At 34.8% G+C, this 12,788-nt stretch overlaps 1 protein-coding gene across 28 annotated transcripts in view; it reads right to left on the bottom strand.

The window, feature by feature from the left end:
• The window catches only part of LOC149743584 (uncharacterized), a 64,388-nt gene that overhangs the window by 48,912 nt on the left and 2,688 nt on the right, over positions 1-12,788 (bottom strand). For 12 of the 28 annotated variants that reach the window (XM_089887488.1, XM_089887489.1, XM_089887494.1 and 9 more), the window contains 37 exons: positions 12,657-12,767; positions 12,458-12,559; positions 11,614-11,730; positions 10,960-11,067; positions 10,367-10,474; positions 10,104-10,208; positions 9,629-9,712; positions 9,147-9,281; positions 8,373-8,474; positions 7,822-7,932; positions 7,329-7,436; positions 6,875-6,976; positions 6,653-6,815; positions 6,104-6,267; positions 5,615-5,719; positions 5,066-5,185; positions 4,663-4,770; positions 4,494-4,601; positions 4,268-4,430; positions 4,042-4,205; positions 3,578-3,682; positions 3,154-3,273; positions 2,840-2,947; positions 2,673-2,780; positions 2,455-2,617; positions 2,236-2,399; positions 2,043-2,147; positions 1,809-1,928; positions 1,558-1,665; positions 1,391-1,498; positions 1,174-1,336; positions 955-1,118; positions 775-879; positions 585-704; positions 413-520; positions 241-348; positions 10-172 (listed from right to left, as the gene is read on the bottom strand). In XM_089887488.1, coding sequence (XP_089743614.1) covers positions 10-172; positions 241-348; positions 413-520; positions 585-704; positions 775-879; positions 955-1,118; positions 1,174-1,336; positions 1,391-1,498; positions 1,558-1,665; positions 1,809-1,928; positions 2,043-2,147; positions 2,236-2,399; positions 2,455-2,617; positions 2,673-2,780; positions 2,840-2,947; positions 3,154-3,273; positions 3,578-3,682; positions 4,042-4,205; positions 4,268-4,430; positions 4,494-4,601; positions 4,663-4,770; positions 5,066-5,185; positions 5,615-5,719; positions 6,104-6,267; positions 6,653-6,815; positions 6,875-6,976; positions 7,329-7,436; positions 7,822-7,932; positions 8,373-8,474; positions 9,147-9,281; positions 9,629-9,712; positions 10,104-10,208; positions 10,367-10,474; positions 10,960-11,067; positions 11,614-11,730; positions 12,458-12,559; positions 12,657-12,767 — 4,528 coding nt within the window. Of the gene's footprint in view, positions 1-9; positions 173-240; positions 349-412; positions 521-584; positions 705-774; positions 880-954; positions 1,119-1,173; positions 1,337-1,390; positions 1,499-1,557; positions 1,666-1,808; positions 1,929-2,042; positions 2,148-2,235; positions 2,400-2,454; positions 2,618-2,672; positions 2,781-2,839; positions 2,948-3,153; positions 3,274-3,577; positions 3,683-4,041; positions 4,206-4,267; positions 4,431-4,493; positions 4,602-4,662; positions 4,771-5,065; positions 5,186-5,614; positions 5,720-6,103; positions 6,268-6,652; positions 6,816-6,874; positions 6,977-7,328; positions 7,437-7,821; positions 7,933-8,372; positions 8,475-9,146; positions 9,282-9,628; positions 9,713-10,103; positions 10,209-10,366; positions 10,475-10,959; positions 11,068-11,290; positions 11,529-11,613; positions 11,731-12,192; positions 12,307-12,457; positions 12,560-12,656; positions 12,768-12,788 lie in introns of those variants that run through there. The other 16 variants (XM_089887491.1, XM_089887490.1, XM_089887495.1 and 13 more) reach the window with 11 other exon arrangements.

The raw sequence follows: 12,788 nt of genomic DNA, 5'->3' as shown, positions 1-12,788 counted from the left end.
AATATTTACCTGAACCAACATGGACATGTTGTTGTTGCTCCTTTGACTTTTGAGTGTATTGTTTTTTGCTAAGAACTGGTTGAAGCTCCTTTGATAAAGTCATCTCATAAGTTTCTGGAATCGAAGTTTGATTCTTTCCCTTGTTCTTCTCATACTCACTTTTGTAGTTCGTCTAAGAACAAAATATAGGGATGAAAATACAATGCAACAACTTCTTAATATCCAGCTGCATTAACTTACATTTGAGGAAGTATTGTCTAATTCTTTATTAAACTTATATTGTTCGGTATCTGTGACATTGAACTTGTTCTTATCTTTCTCTTTGTTGTAGCCCTCCTTGTAATTTGTCTAAAACATAAAACGGTGGTGTCATGAGTTTGTTTTGAAACTGCTTTTATGATGTTAAACTTACATTGCTTTGAACTTTCTTGACATCAGCAGCTTGTTCATAACCAGGAGTGATATGAACTGGATAGTAAACATTTTGCTTGTCATAATCCCAATCTTCTTTGTATGGGATCTATTAAAATGTGTCATTAGATTATAATACAACATTGATGGTGTCTTAGCTGTTTGCTACTTACATTTGAAACCATTTCAGCAGCTTTGATTCCTTGTTGTACAATAGGATGGTCACTGCTGTCCATGGTTTGGAATCCTCTGTATTTGTCAATCACTTCCTTCTTTTGCTTTTGATATTGTCGCTGAAATGTAAAGGTAATGATTATATATTTAAAGTTCTTTTATCCAAACAGCTGATGTTGTTACACTCACGTCGCTAGCATTAATAGCATTCTCCTTTGCTCTGACAAACTCTGGATAATCAAGGGGAAGATTATGGGTGTGCATCATCTTGTCAGCTTCTCTCACATATTCAGCCTAAAAAAACAGTTGTGTAAAAAATTTGTACAAACATGAAGTATTATATCACTTAGAAGTTGTTTTAAATATTACCTTGCTAGCTTGTTTAGAAACCTCTCTAAGAAGATCATATTCAGGATAAGATTTAGCTGGATCCTGAGGTCCTTTCCCAACAATATTTTTGTTGAAATCTTCCTTGTAAACTTGCTTTGATGCTTGCTGTTGTGTTGATACCGCGTGTGAGATCTCTTGCACATCTGGAGAAATAATTGTGTAAATAATACAAAAATCTTAAGTTAAGAGGGGGTCTACCTGAACCAACATGAACATTTTTTTGTTGATCCTTAGACTTCTGAGTGTATTGTTTTTTGCTAAGAACTGGTTGAAGCTCTTTTGATAAACTCATCTCATGAGTTTCTGGAATCGAAGTTTGATTCTTCCCTTTGTTCTTTTCATATTCATTCTTGTAGTTCACCTGATACACAACAAAGTTATCCTCATGATGTACAAATAAAACCAACACACTTACATCAGATGAGGTGTTTTCTAATTCCTTTGCAAATTTGTATTGTTCAGTAGCTGTTACATCATATTTGTTCTTGTCCTTTTCTTTATTGTAACCCTCTTTGTAAGTTGCCTGAAATACCCACATCAGAATTAGTTCCATTTATATTTTACTCCTGGTATCATACTTACATCACTTTGAACTTTCTTAACATCAGCAGCTTGTTCATAACCAGGAGTGATATGAACTGGATAGTAAACATTTTGCTTGTCATAATCCCAATCTTCTTTGTATGGGATCTATTATGAACAGTTATTATGAGCATATATGTCTAAGTAAATGCTTCTTTAAATTAATTCGAGTAAGTCCTAGTATTCAACACACCAGAGTTATAAACGACTATATGTAAGTAAGTCATTATTACATAATGATTATAGCTTACATTTGAAACCATTTCAGCAACTTTAATTCCTTGTTGTACAATAGGATGGTCACTGCTATCCATGGTTTGGAATCCTCTGTATTTGTCAATCACTTCCTTCTTTTGCTTTTGATATTGTCGCTAAATCGAAGGTTTATTAGTAAATACTTTTCTTTATAAATCATGCTTTGTACTTGTGAATGCTTGGATTAAAGCTGCTATAAATTACACTTTAGTATTAGTCTTGGTACTTACATCACTGGCATTAATAGCATTCTCCTTTGCTCTGACAAACTCTGGATAATCAAGTGGAAGATTGTGGGTGTGCATCATCTTGTCAGCTTCTCTCACATACTCAGCCTACAAAACATGTTTAATATGATATTTAGTTATTAACAAATGATGATAGTTGTTGTAAATAACCCAGCACGTATATTCAGTCATTAACCTTGCTAGCTTGTTTAGAAACTTCTCTAAGAAGATCATATTCCGGATAGGATTTAGCTGGATCCTGAGGTCCTTTCCCAACAATATTTTTGTTAAAATCTTCCTTGTAAACTTGCTTTGATGCTTGCTGTTGTGTTGATACTGCATGTGAAATCTCTTGTACATCTGGAAAATTTACCTTGTAAATAATACACAGTTAAGAAGTTAACAATAAGTTTACCTGAACCAACGTGAACATTTTTTTGTTGTTCCTTTGATTTTTGAGTGTATTGTTTTTTGCTAAGAACTGGTTGAAGCTCCTTTGACAAAGTCATCTCATGAGTTTCTGGAATCGAAGTTTGATTCTTTCCCTTGTTCATCTCATATGCACTCTTGTACTTTACCTGCGATGTTATTATTAGAAACTATGTTCAAAATAATGATAATTATGTAACTAACATCAGATGAAGTGTTCTCCAACTCTTTGGCAGCCATGTATTTTTCAGTAGCTGTTACATCATATTTGTTCTTGTCCTTTTCTTTATTGTAACCCTCTTTGTAAGTTGCCTGAAATACCCACATCAGAATTAGTTCCATTTATATTTTACTCCTGGTATCATACTTACATCACTTTGAACTTTCTTAACATCAGCAGCTTGTTCATAACCAGGAGTGATATGAACTGGATAGTAAACGTTCTGTTTGTCATAATCCCAATCTTCTTTGTATGGGATCTAATAAACACCATTAGAATTTTAAGTTATAGCTTGCTAAAGTCTCATATATACTGTATAGTACATACATTAGAAACCATTTCAGCACTATATACAAGTATGCGTTAAATATATTGGAGTAAAGTCCTAGTATTCAACACAGTTAGGAACCTGAGCTCTAAGTCTAAGTCTAAGTGTAGCATTGCCACAAAGTGGTTTCAACTTACATTTGAAACCATTTCAGCAACTTTAATTCCTTGTTGTACAATAGGATGGTCACTGCTGTCCATGGTTTGGAATCCTCTGTACTTGTCAATCACTTCCTTCTTTTGCTTTTGATATTCCAACTAATGAAATACGAAATGTATGTAAATGTGTAACACTTGATTTGATTAAATTAATATAGTTTGTTACTTGTACAAAAGAAAAAATTCTGATCAGTTTCAAGAAGATGAACGCAACCTGTTATACATATTGGTTGTTAGGTTTGTACTGATATATACTGACACTTTTTCTCATTCTTATTCATAGCGTGTTTAATGACTTGTGTACTGCTGTTGATTCCATTCTCTTTGTTTGTTAAATAATATGATCTTTTTGCTATTGTTTTTCGAAGAGATATGTAAAGTATTATGTTATAATATGACTTACATTGCTTGCTATCTTTGCGGCTTCTTTTGCTCTTATAAACTCAGGAGCATCAACTGGAAGAGTGTGGTGATGCATCATCTCTTCTGCATCCTTGTGATAATCCGCCTAAACAACAATTATAGGTAAATTATAAGTCGCCAACTTTAAGGGGGAACACCGGTGCACTTCTGCCCCAAATTTATTTATATTTATTTGAAAAATAGATATTGCAACAGCTTTATGTAAAGGGGTAGTTTTTTTTTTTTTTTAAATTTTATATTTATTAATGTTTAGAGATGGAATAGTAAACATTTTTGTTTAGATATTACTGTGTCATTATTTTTATCAAGAATTTGGGTCATTCTCAATCAGAGAAAATCCAGATAGTATAACAAAAAACAGAACATCCAAGTGTTATGTCACGCCACATAAGAATAAATGAGTTAGATTTAAAGAAAATACATTGACAGAGTTTATATACTTACCGAGCTGGTTAAGTTAGTTGCTTTTCTGTGTTGGTCATGCTCAGGATAAGCTTGCACTGGATCCTGAGGTCCCCTTCCAACAATGTTCTTCTTGTAATCTTTCTTGTAAACTTGCTTTGATGCTTGTTGTTGTGTTGATACCGCATGTGAGATCTCTTGCACATCTGGATAAAAAAGCACAGTGGTATTAGCAGAGTATTTTTAATGAAGGTTATCCAATATTTACCTGAACCAACATGGACGTGTTTCTGTTGATCCTTGGATTTTTGAGTGTATTGTTTTTTGCTAAGAACTGGTTGAAGCTCCTTAGATAGACTCATTTCATGAGTTTCTGGAATTGAAGTTTGATTCTTCCCTTTGTTCATCTCATAAGCGCTCTTGTACTTTACCTATGGCGAAACAGTAACATTAATGTTGTAAATAGTGAGGTAATAATACAAATTGTTACTAACATCAGATGAAGTGTTCTCCAATTCTTTGGCAGCCATGTATTTTTCAGTAGTTGTTACGTCATATTTGTTCTTGTCTTTCCCCTTGTTGTAACCCTCTTTGTAAGTTGCCTGAAGAATCCACAATACATTATATGTAATCAACAACAACATAGGCTGATGCCATACTTACATCACTTTGAACTTTCTTGACATCAGCAGCTTGTTCATAAGCAGGGGTGATATGAACTGGATAGTAAACCACTTGTTTATCGTACTCCCAATCTTCTCTATAGTTTTTCTGTAACACCAATGTTGTTAACTGTTTGTTCACTCTAGGCTTATCCCGCTTTGTTCTAAACATTTATTGCACAAGGTTGCTTTTGAGTTGGCTTGTGTACTCTGACCTTTCTCTAGACTTTAGTGTGCTGTGTATTGACCACATAGTGGTAATATTGTACAACGTAATAACGCCTATGTTGTTCAACCTTATTTTGAGGTTGCAACAAGCAACATAAATGTGTTTAATCCAATATCTCAAGGACCTTAACCATATAGAATAGAATCCAACATGTATGAAAAATTATGTGACTCACATCTGACATAAGTTGAGAAGCTTTACTGGCTTGTTGAACTACTGGGTGATCTCTGCTGTCCATGGTTTGGAAACCTCTGTAAGTATCAATGGCTTCCTTCTTCTGCTTGGTGTATTCGATCTGATAACAGAAACACGTTTAAAAGTTTTAAATTGCATTGTTCACTATTTTTGATGGATAGGGAATATTAGTGTTATTGACTTAAAATGGGAACTTATTGCACAGAAAATTCTGATTGTTTTTTAAATTTGCTGGTATCCAACTGTTCAAACTTGTAGCATGTTGTTTGATTTAATTTGGTTGTCAAACGCAGTGGTTTATACAAAGACTTTTGATTGTTTTTGTAAAAGTGAGGTTCAGAAGTTGGGTTGACAAATCTTTGCTACTGATATTGGCGTTGGTTTAGAAACGAACTGTAAAAGCACAGCAGCTCTATTCTTTATCTGTGATTTTTTGGTCGAGGACATAGGATTCAGCCCGGATTTGGCCCAACAAAGCATAGCAATACTGTTGTGTATTAACATCATCCCTATTACAACTGGGACTTACATCACTAGCATTCATTGCTGATTGCCTTGCTCTTGCGAAATCTGGATGGTCAGGTGGAAGATTGTTGCTTTGACGTAACTTTTCAGCTTCCTTTGTGTATTCCGGCTAAATCACATAACATGTTTATGGAGTGTTTAAATTCTATATAGCTGGAGTTCTATTAAAGAGATACGGGAACCTAAGATTTAGACCAGAGTTGGCTGTTACCCCCAATGCCCATTAATTTAAACCAGAGCTGTCCCATTATTCAAATATCCATGAGTTTAGGCTCTTATATTATTTTCATTTATTATAATGATTTAGGCTTTTATAATACTATTCTATTATTATAATGATTTAGATTGGCCCATTACCATAATACCCAGAGTTAGCCCTTTACCAAAGATGGTATCACATGAATCTAACCAGAAATGAGGTGCTCACTAAAATGTGTGTGACAAGAACTTTATACTTTTATGGTGAAATAAATACATAATTTCTTAGCCATACCTTGCTAGTGAGATGTGTCATCTTTTTGTGCAAGTCATGCTCAGGATAAGCAGCTGTGACATCAGAGGGGGGTTTCCCTACCACATTCTGCTTGTAGTCAGTCTTGTAACTGTTTTTCGAGGCTTGTTTTTGTTTCTCTACAGCATGGCTGATGTCTTGCACATCTTTTAATAGAAAGACTTGAATACAATAGATGCAACGAACACTTATTATAAATGTAATTTGCGTTATGCTCGCTGGGCGAAAAAAACAACACGCATGTTTTGTCTCATACACTTCGTGCTACCTTATGAGTTACCATGTATGTAAAATTGTGGGTGATAATTTTTTTTTGAGAGGCTGACAACTTCGACAACCCATTACTAATCGCTGGGTTGGAGCATTTACCATTAAGAGTCTTGCCCAAGGACACATACACCCTCAAAATGGAGCAGCGACGAACATTGAACCCATATCATAGGAAGAATCATGCTAGGTGCTTGGGGATGAGTTCGCCCATTACCCCAATATATGTGCTACAATAGTAACAAATACAAATCAAATTCTAACCTGAACCAACGTGGACATTTTTCTGTTGTTCTTTTGATTTTTGGGTGTATTGTTTTTTGCTAAGAACTGGTTGAAGCTTATGTGATAAACTCATCTCATGAGTTTCTGGAATCTCCGTGTGATTTCTTCCTTTGTTCTTTTCATATTCATTCTTGTATTTCACCTGTAATGGCACAAACGTTAGGCATGCCAAATCAAACTTGCATTAAATTATTTTCTTACATCGGATGTCATGTCAGCTTTCATGTCAGCATATCTGGAAGTTGTGGTGACATCAAACTTGTTCTTGGCTTTGTTCTTCTCAAATTCTTTCTTGTAGTATGACTGAAGAACAAAACAAGTTACTATTAAATGTGTTAACTCCTAAACAGTAAATATCATAAAAGTTATTTGTTATTTTGTCTTCAGAACTACAAGTTTATCAAGCTTTCTGCAATTTATATAACACTTCAACCACCATCAGTTTAAATATTGGTATCCAATTACAATATATCGAAGAAAGGAAGACATTATACAAATATAATTAATTACAGGCATTAGTTACAAAAGCAGAAAAAAATGGACAGGGCCTGACATACCAGAAGTTCTCTGACTGTGCCATTAAAATAGGCAATTTTAATGGGATTATTTCTATTTTACACAAGACCCTGTAGCCTGGGAAATGTTAGGTACTTACATCTTTTTGGACTTGTTTAACCTCAGCAGTTTGTTCGTAACCTGGTGTCATATGTACAGGGTAGTAGATCACTTGTTTATCGTATTCCCAATCTTCCTTATACTCTTTCTGGAAGCGAAAGTAAAAATAAATAACATATATTATATAAATTCTTCAGAAGAAACACAAGCTGTGCAACATTAAAGAAAATATTAATTCAAAAAGTATAAAGGACATCAAAAGATTGTTAAATGCATACTATTTAATTGTTGAATGATTGCTGTTAAAAAAGAGTAAATTTTTATTTTGAAAGAGTAAAAATGATTTTGAAACTGCGGAATTATATTTGTCTTTTGGTGTACTAGCGAATAATGAAATTATTAAATTATAAAAAGTATAAAATCTATTTGCATTTATCCCTGATACAACAATAAAGAACATATTAATTGATAAACTAAAACATAAAGTTTTTCCGGAAACAAAGTAGAAATATTTATCTTATTTTTATCCTCACATCGCTTGGTGTTTTGTTAGTTTTCACAAGTACAGGGTGCATGCTGGGATCAAGACGTTGGTAACCTTGGAAGTCAGCAATCGTCTTCGCTTTCTGCTGCTTGTACTTGATCTGTAACAAAGATTGATTAAATTGTGGCATATAAGTTTGGGCACAAAGTGAAGGATGCTAGCACGAACAGTGATGGTTTAGTTTTAAACTAAAATTTTTAAAAATTAAGAAAATTGTAAACTATGCACAGGCTCTTATGTTCTATGTTGAAGAGAGATTGTGGAAATTCACAACTTCTAATGCAGGGTATTGAATGTTGCCTAGAATGGCATAAAACAAAAACACCTCTGTTATTACCTGCCTAAATAGTAAAAAATTAAGTTGAGTGTGTCATAACTATGGACTGTTAAGTGGGTATTTAAACTAACTAAAAAAAATTATGATTTAAGCACTTAAGATAAATAAGTGATGTGATTAACTATAAAATTAAGTAGAAAACAGTAAAAAAGTTGGGAAATAAACTGTAACAGATTTTATGACTGGTTAAAACCAAAACTCACATTACTGGATTCAGCCGCCTTTTTTGCTCGAATAAAATCAGGGGCATCGGGTGCAAGGGTATAATGAGACATTGCTTTATCAGCAGCTTTGGTATATTCAACCTGTAAAAAAAATTTAAGGTAATGATTGTATCAAAAATTTATCAGAAAATGAACATTCTATTATTACTTTTATATATTTACATAATATAGTGAATAAATGAATGAATGAATGAATGAATGTAACTTACTTTATCCTCGCGTGGCCGGAAAACGACAGTTGTTATCACACGGGTTTAACACCTCGTGCCAGCTTACGAGTTACCATGTATGTTACTTTGTGGGTGATTATTTTTTTTGTTTGGATTTTTTCATTTTTTTATGTATGGCTGATAATTTGGACAACCCATTAGTGACCACTGGGTTGGAGCAATTGTCGCTAAGTGTCTTGCCCAAGTACACATACGCCCACAATGGTAGCAGCGCCAACCCTTAAACCCATTGCCTAATGGTGACAGGCAGGCGCGCTAACCACTACGCCACGGCGCCGGCAGTTGCAATACAAATATATTACTTCAGTATGTTAATAACAAAACAATATATTTCCATAACATTTTTAGAATTTTCACAGTATTTCAGTTGCACATATATTTCTACAGTATTTTTCAATACACATATTACTACAATATGTTTAATAAAAACTGATAGATCTTTGTAACATTTCAAGTATCATCAGAATTCCTTAGTTTGACCTATATTTCTACACAAATTTTAGTAAAACTGAAATATTTTCACCTTGCTTGCAAACCCTGCAGCTTTTCTTGCTTGTTGTAATTGCGGGTAATGTATTATATCAGCTGGTCCTGATTTTCCGATGCAATCACGCTTGAAATCTGCTTTGTACCACTTCTGTGATGTCATCTTGGCAGTCTACGCAACATTAATGGATCATTATGAATGTAATTTACATATCCTTGCATGGCGACGGCAGTTATAACACATGTGTGCTATTTCATTCACTTCATGCCCACTTACAAGTTACTGAAGTGTAACTTTGTTAGTAATTATTTTTGTTTCTTTTTCATTTTCTTTATTGTATTTTGACAATTTTTAAACAGTCCATATAGAACTGCTGGATTGGAGCAATTGCTGTCAAGTGTCCCAATCACACAAAAGTAGAATAGGCAGTTGCTCTAACCCAGCGACCACCAATGGGTTGTCGAAACAGTCTTCCCACACGAAGATAAATAATTGACATTCTATTAAAACAGACATACTTGTAAAGCTTGAGCAATGATGGGGATTGGGACAACAAGATGATAATGTTCCCATAACTTTCGAGCCTCAGCTGTGTACATGTTCTGTAAAAAGTAAAGGTTTAAATATTATGTCAGACTGGTGAGATATAATATTCCTAATATTCATTTGCACCAAACGCTTCCATTTAAATAAAAAAGGTAAATAATTTGCCCAACTGGGTTCGTCAGTCTTTTATTAGAAAGAAACTGACGTTTCCATTTAAGCCAAAAATAACTAATATATACATATATATACTGTTAGAATTTTATTTCTATTTTTCTTATTACAGTGGAAAGAATGTATTCTATATATTTTAAGAATGAATGGACAGTCATTAAAACACACATATGGTTCATAAACATAACTAATTAAACTGACGAATAAAAAGTACGGTCATTACATCTAACATGTAGGCCATTAGTTGTAATGTGCATAAGAATAAGCGAAACTTACCCAATTCATGACATTGCTCAGAGCTCTAAACCGAATCATGTCTGGTGTGTAGGGTATCGGGGTGTAGTTGGCTTTATTCTTCTCATAAGCAGATTTATATTCATTCTGTGAAGAAACAAGTTCGTGTTATTTGGTATGAGATTTTTGCAGCATGCACTTCTAATTTCGGGTATGCAGAGTAAGTTCACATAAATAGATTATAAGATCATGTGCATGGAAAACATGGGAAATATTATTTCCACATGTAGTTACATTAAACTTACACTGCTGGTTGCTTTCAAATGGTCTTGGATTTTCTTGTACAACTCTGTCTTAGTGACATCATAATGCACATTCTCAAGACTTTTTGACAAACCTTCTTTATAATATTTCTGAAAATACACAAAGTTATAACATAACATTATTTTTGAATTTTCTCTTCGAAAAAAGATAGCGAAAATCATATTATTTAAAAAATAAAGACAAGGGAATCAACGGCAAAACGATAGTTGTTAAAAACATGCGTAAAAAGTGTGGGATATATGTAGAAAATGTTTGGGGTGATAGAATAAATATAAATCCCTATAAATTTAGCTTAAATCTTTGGTCCCCTAAAGTATCTTCCGTAGGACCTCATCCACATAGAAGCAGATGCGGTTTATGGATATTATATGGTGAGGCAACATTGTAAAACACCTATATCACTAGCAGGCAACACGGGTGTTCTATTTCATGCACCTCGTGCCAGCTTTTAAGTTACCATATAAGTGACTTTGTGAGTCAAATCGTTAGTCCCTTAGTGTAGGTCCTTATCCGAAAAGAAATAGATATGCTTTATGTTGTATGGAAATATTATGTGCCTATAATATACACTCACATTACTAGCATTCCTTTGAGCCTTGGTATTTGCATCATAGGTGCTCGTAAGTGTGGCAGGGTAACACACGTTGCTTTTGTCATACTCCCAATCTTCCTTGTAATTTTTCTGTACATAATTTTGGTTAAATTTAGAGAAATTCATTATAACAGGTCCAACATAGGCGCAAAGTTTAGGAGTTGCAGGAGTGCTAGTTAACCCCCTAGAGTGTTTTTATGCATTGGTATAAAAGACGCATGCAGCTGTTCATTTCGAAAGGAGAGACGTAACAGACATGACTTAATCTTATACATATCAAGAATTTTATTGGAAAGTTTTTTGAACGATCGACCTGGTTGTTAGGCAACGGTTCTTTCCTCTTATATTGCTGGAAGGTATTTAAACGTATTGATTGCTCCGTCAAATCAGCGTTCGTTGGGATTATTAACCTGTTACACAAAAACCTATCACGTACTTCGGTCCACATATTAACGCATAAGTATCGGCAGGCATGACGTCAGACTTATGACATCAAGACTTTGACGTCATCGTGTCGATGACCGAAACATTGATACTCAGTTATTTCGTCGATCTGTCTACGCCGGTATGGCAACTTTTGCGCGGTCATTTTTATAACGTCTTTATTGCGATAGCGCGCGATTAAATTAAACTTACATCCGAGATTTCTGCCGCTTTCAAACTCCTTTGAACGTCGGCGTAGTCCTTATATTCAAGTCGTTGAAAACCTTTGAACCGATCCAATACGTCGGACAAACCACTTCTATACGCCGTCTGTAATCAGGTGGTGACGTCAGCAAGGTTTCTTGTGTTAATGTTACGTCATGAACTCACCCAAGAATCTTCACACCTCACCATGCGGTTTGTTACGTCACAAATGAAGGGTTACTTCATAAAGGTCAAGCAATGGAAAAATACGCGAATATTTTTGAAAGCACCCGTATGAAAGAAAATCAAAACACGAGCAAAGGAAATAAGTTATACAAAACACACTGGAAATGTGCAAAATATGTGGTGCATGAATCTAAATAAAAGCGAACGCGTGCAAAAGTAGAAGAAGTGCTTAAATAATAAAACTGAGAGCGTGCTGAAGTAAAAAATTAAAAAACTTGAAAAAACAAAAAAGCGACGGTGCAACATGGCCTACTAAAGATACATCAGAGATACATCTCTATAGTGGGCCCTATATGTGCAAAAGTAGAGGTAAGAATAAAGGAAAGCTTAAAAGACCCGAACCTTGCTCGCGAGTATTCCAGCTTGTTTAGCAATCTCGATTTCAGGGAGGTCGGGCAGACAAGCGTCGAGGTTGTATTTGCCTTGCAGCTCTTTCATTTCGCGCTGATACTCAAGCTAAGTCGGGGAAAAGATGGGAAGGGTAAAGTAAGAGAGATGGTGGGAAGATTATGAAGCGGTGGAAAAAGACGGAGTGCGTGTGTTTGTGTAGAAAGAGAAGTTTTAAGGGAGTGGCTGTAGGTGTACGTCATCGTGACGTCATACTTACGTCACTGAGGTGTTTTTGGCAACGTATTCGATGAAGTTCAGGCGTTTCGTTAACCGGGGTATAAGTTCCTTTTGATTTCTCAAAATTTTCGTGATATTTTATCTGGAATTGTGGAGCCTTTTATTTTAAACGATTTTTTTTTGTGGGAAGAGAGTTTAAGCCGGCGGAGAGAACCGGAAGGTGGTAGCAGAGAGCTCACCGAACTCTGAACTGCCGTGTTCTTTCGAACTCGCGCTGCATCGAGGGAATTTCCCGCAGCTGAGAAACCTCGCCCTTTTACTTCGTTGTTGTATTTTTGTTTGTATTTGTGCTGAGTCATTATTACGTCATG

Source organism: Ciona robusta, chromosome 1 (assembly GCF_009617815.1).
Source record: "Ciona robusta chromosome 1, ASM961781v2".
NCBI lineage: Eukaryota > Metazoa > Chordata > Ascidiacea > Phlebobranchia > Cionidae > Ciona > Ciona robusta.
Note: the sequence above shows the minus strand (reverse complement) of the source record. Positions and strands in the feature narration are given on the sequence as shown.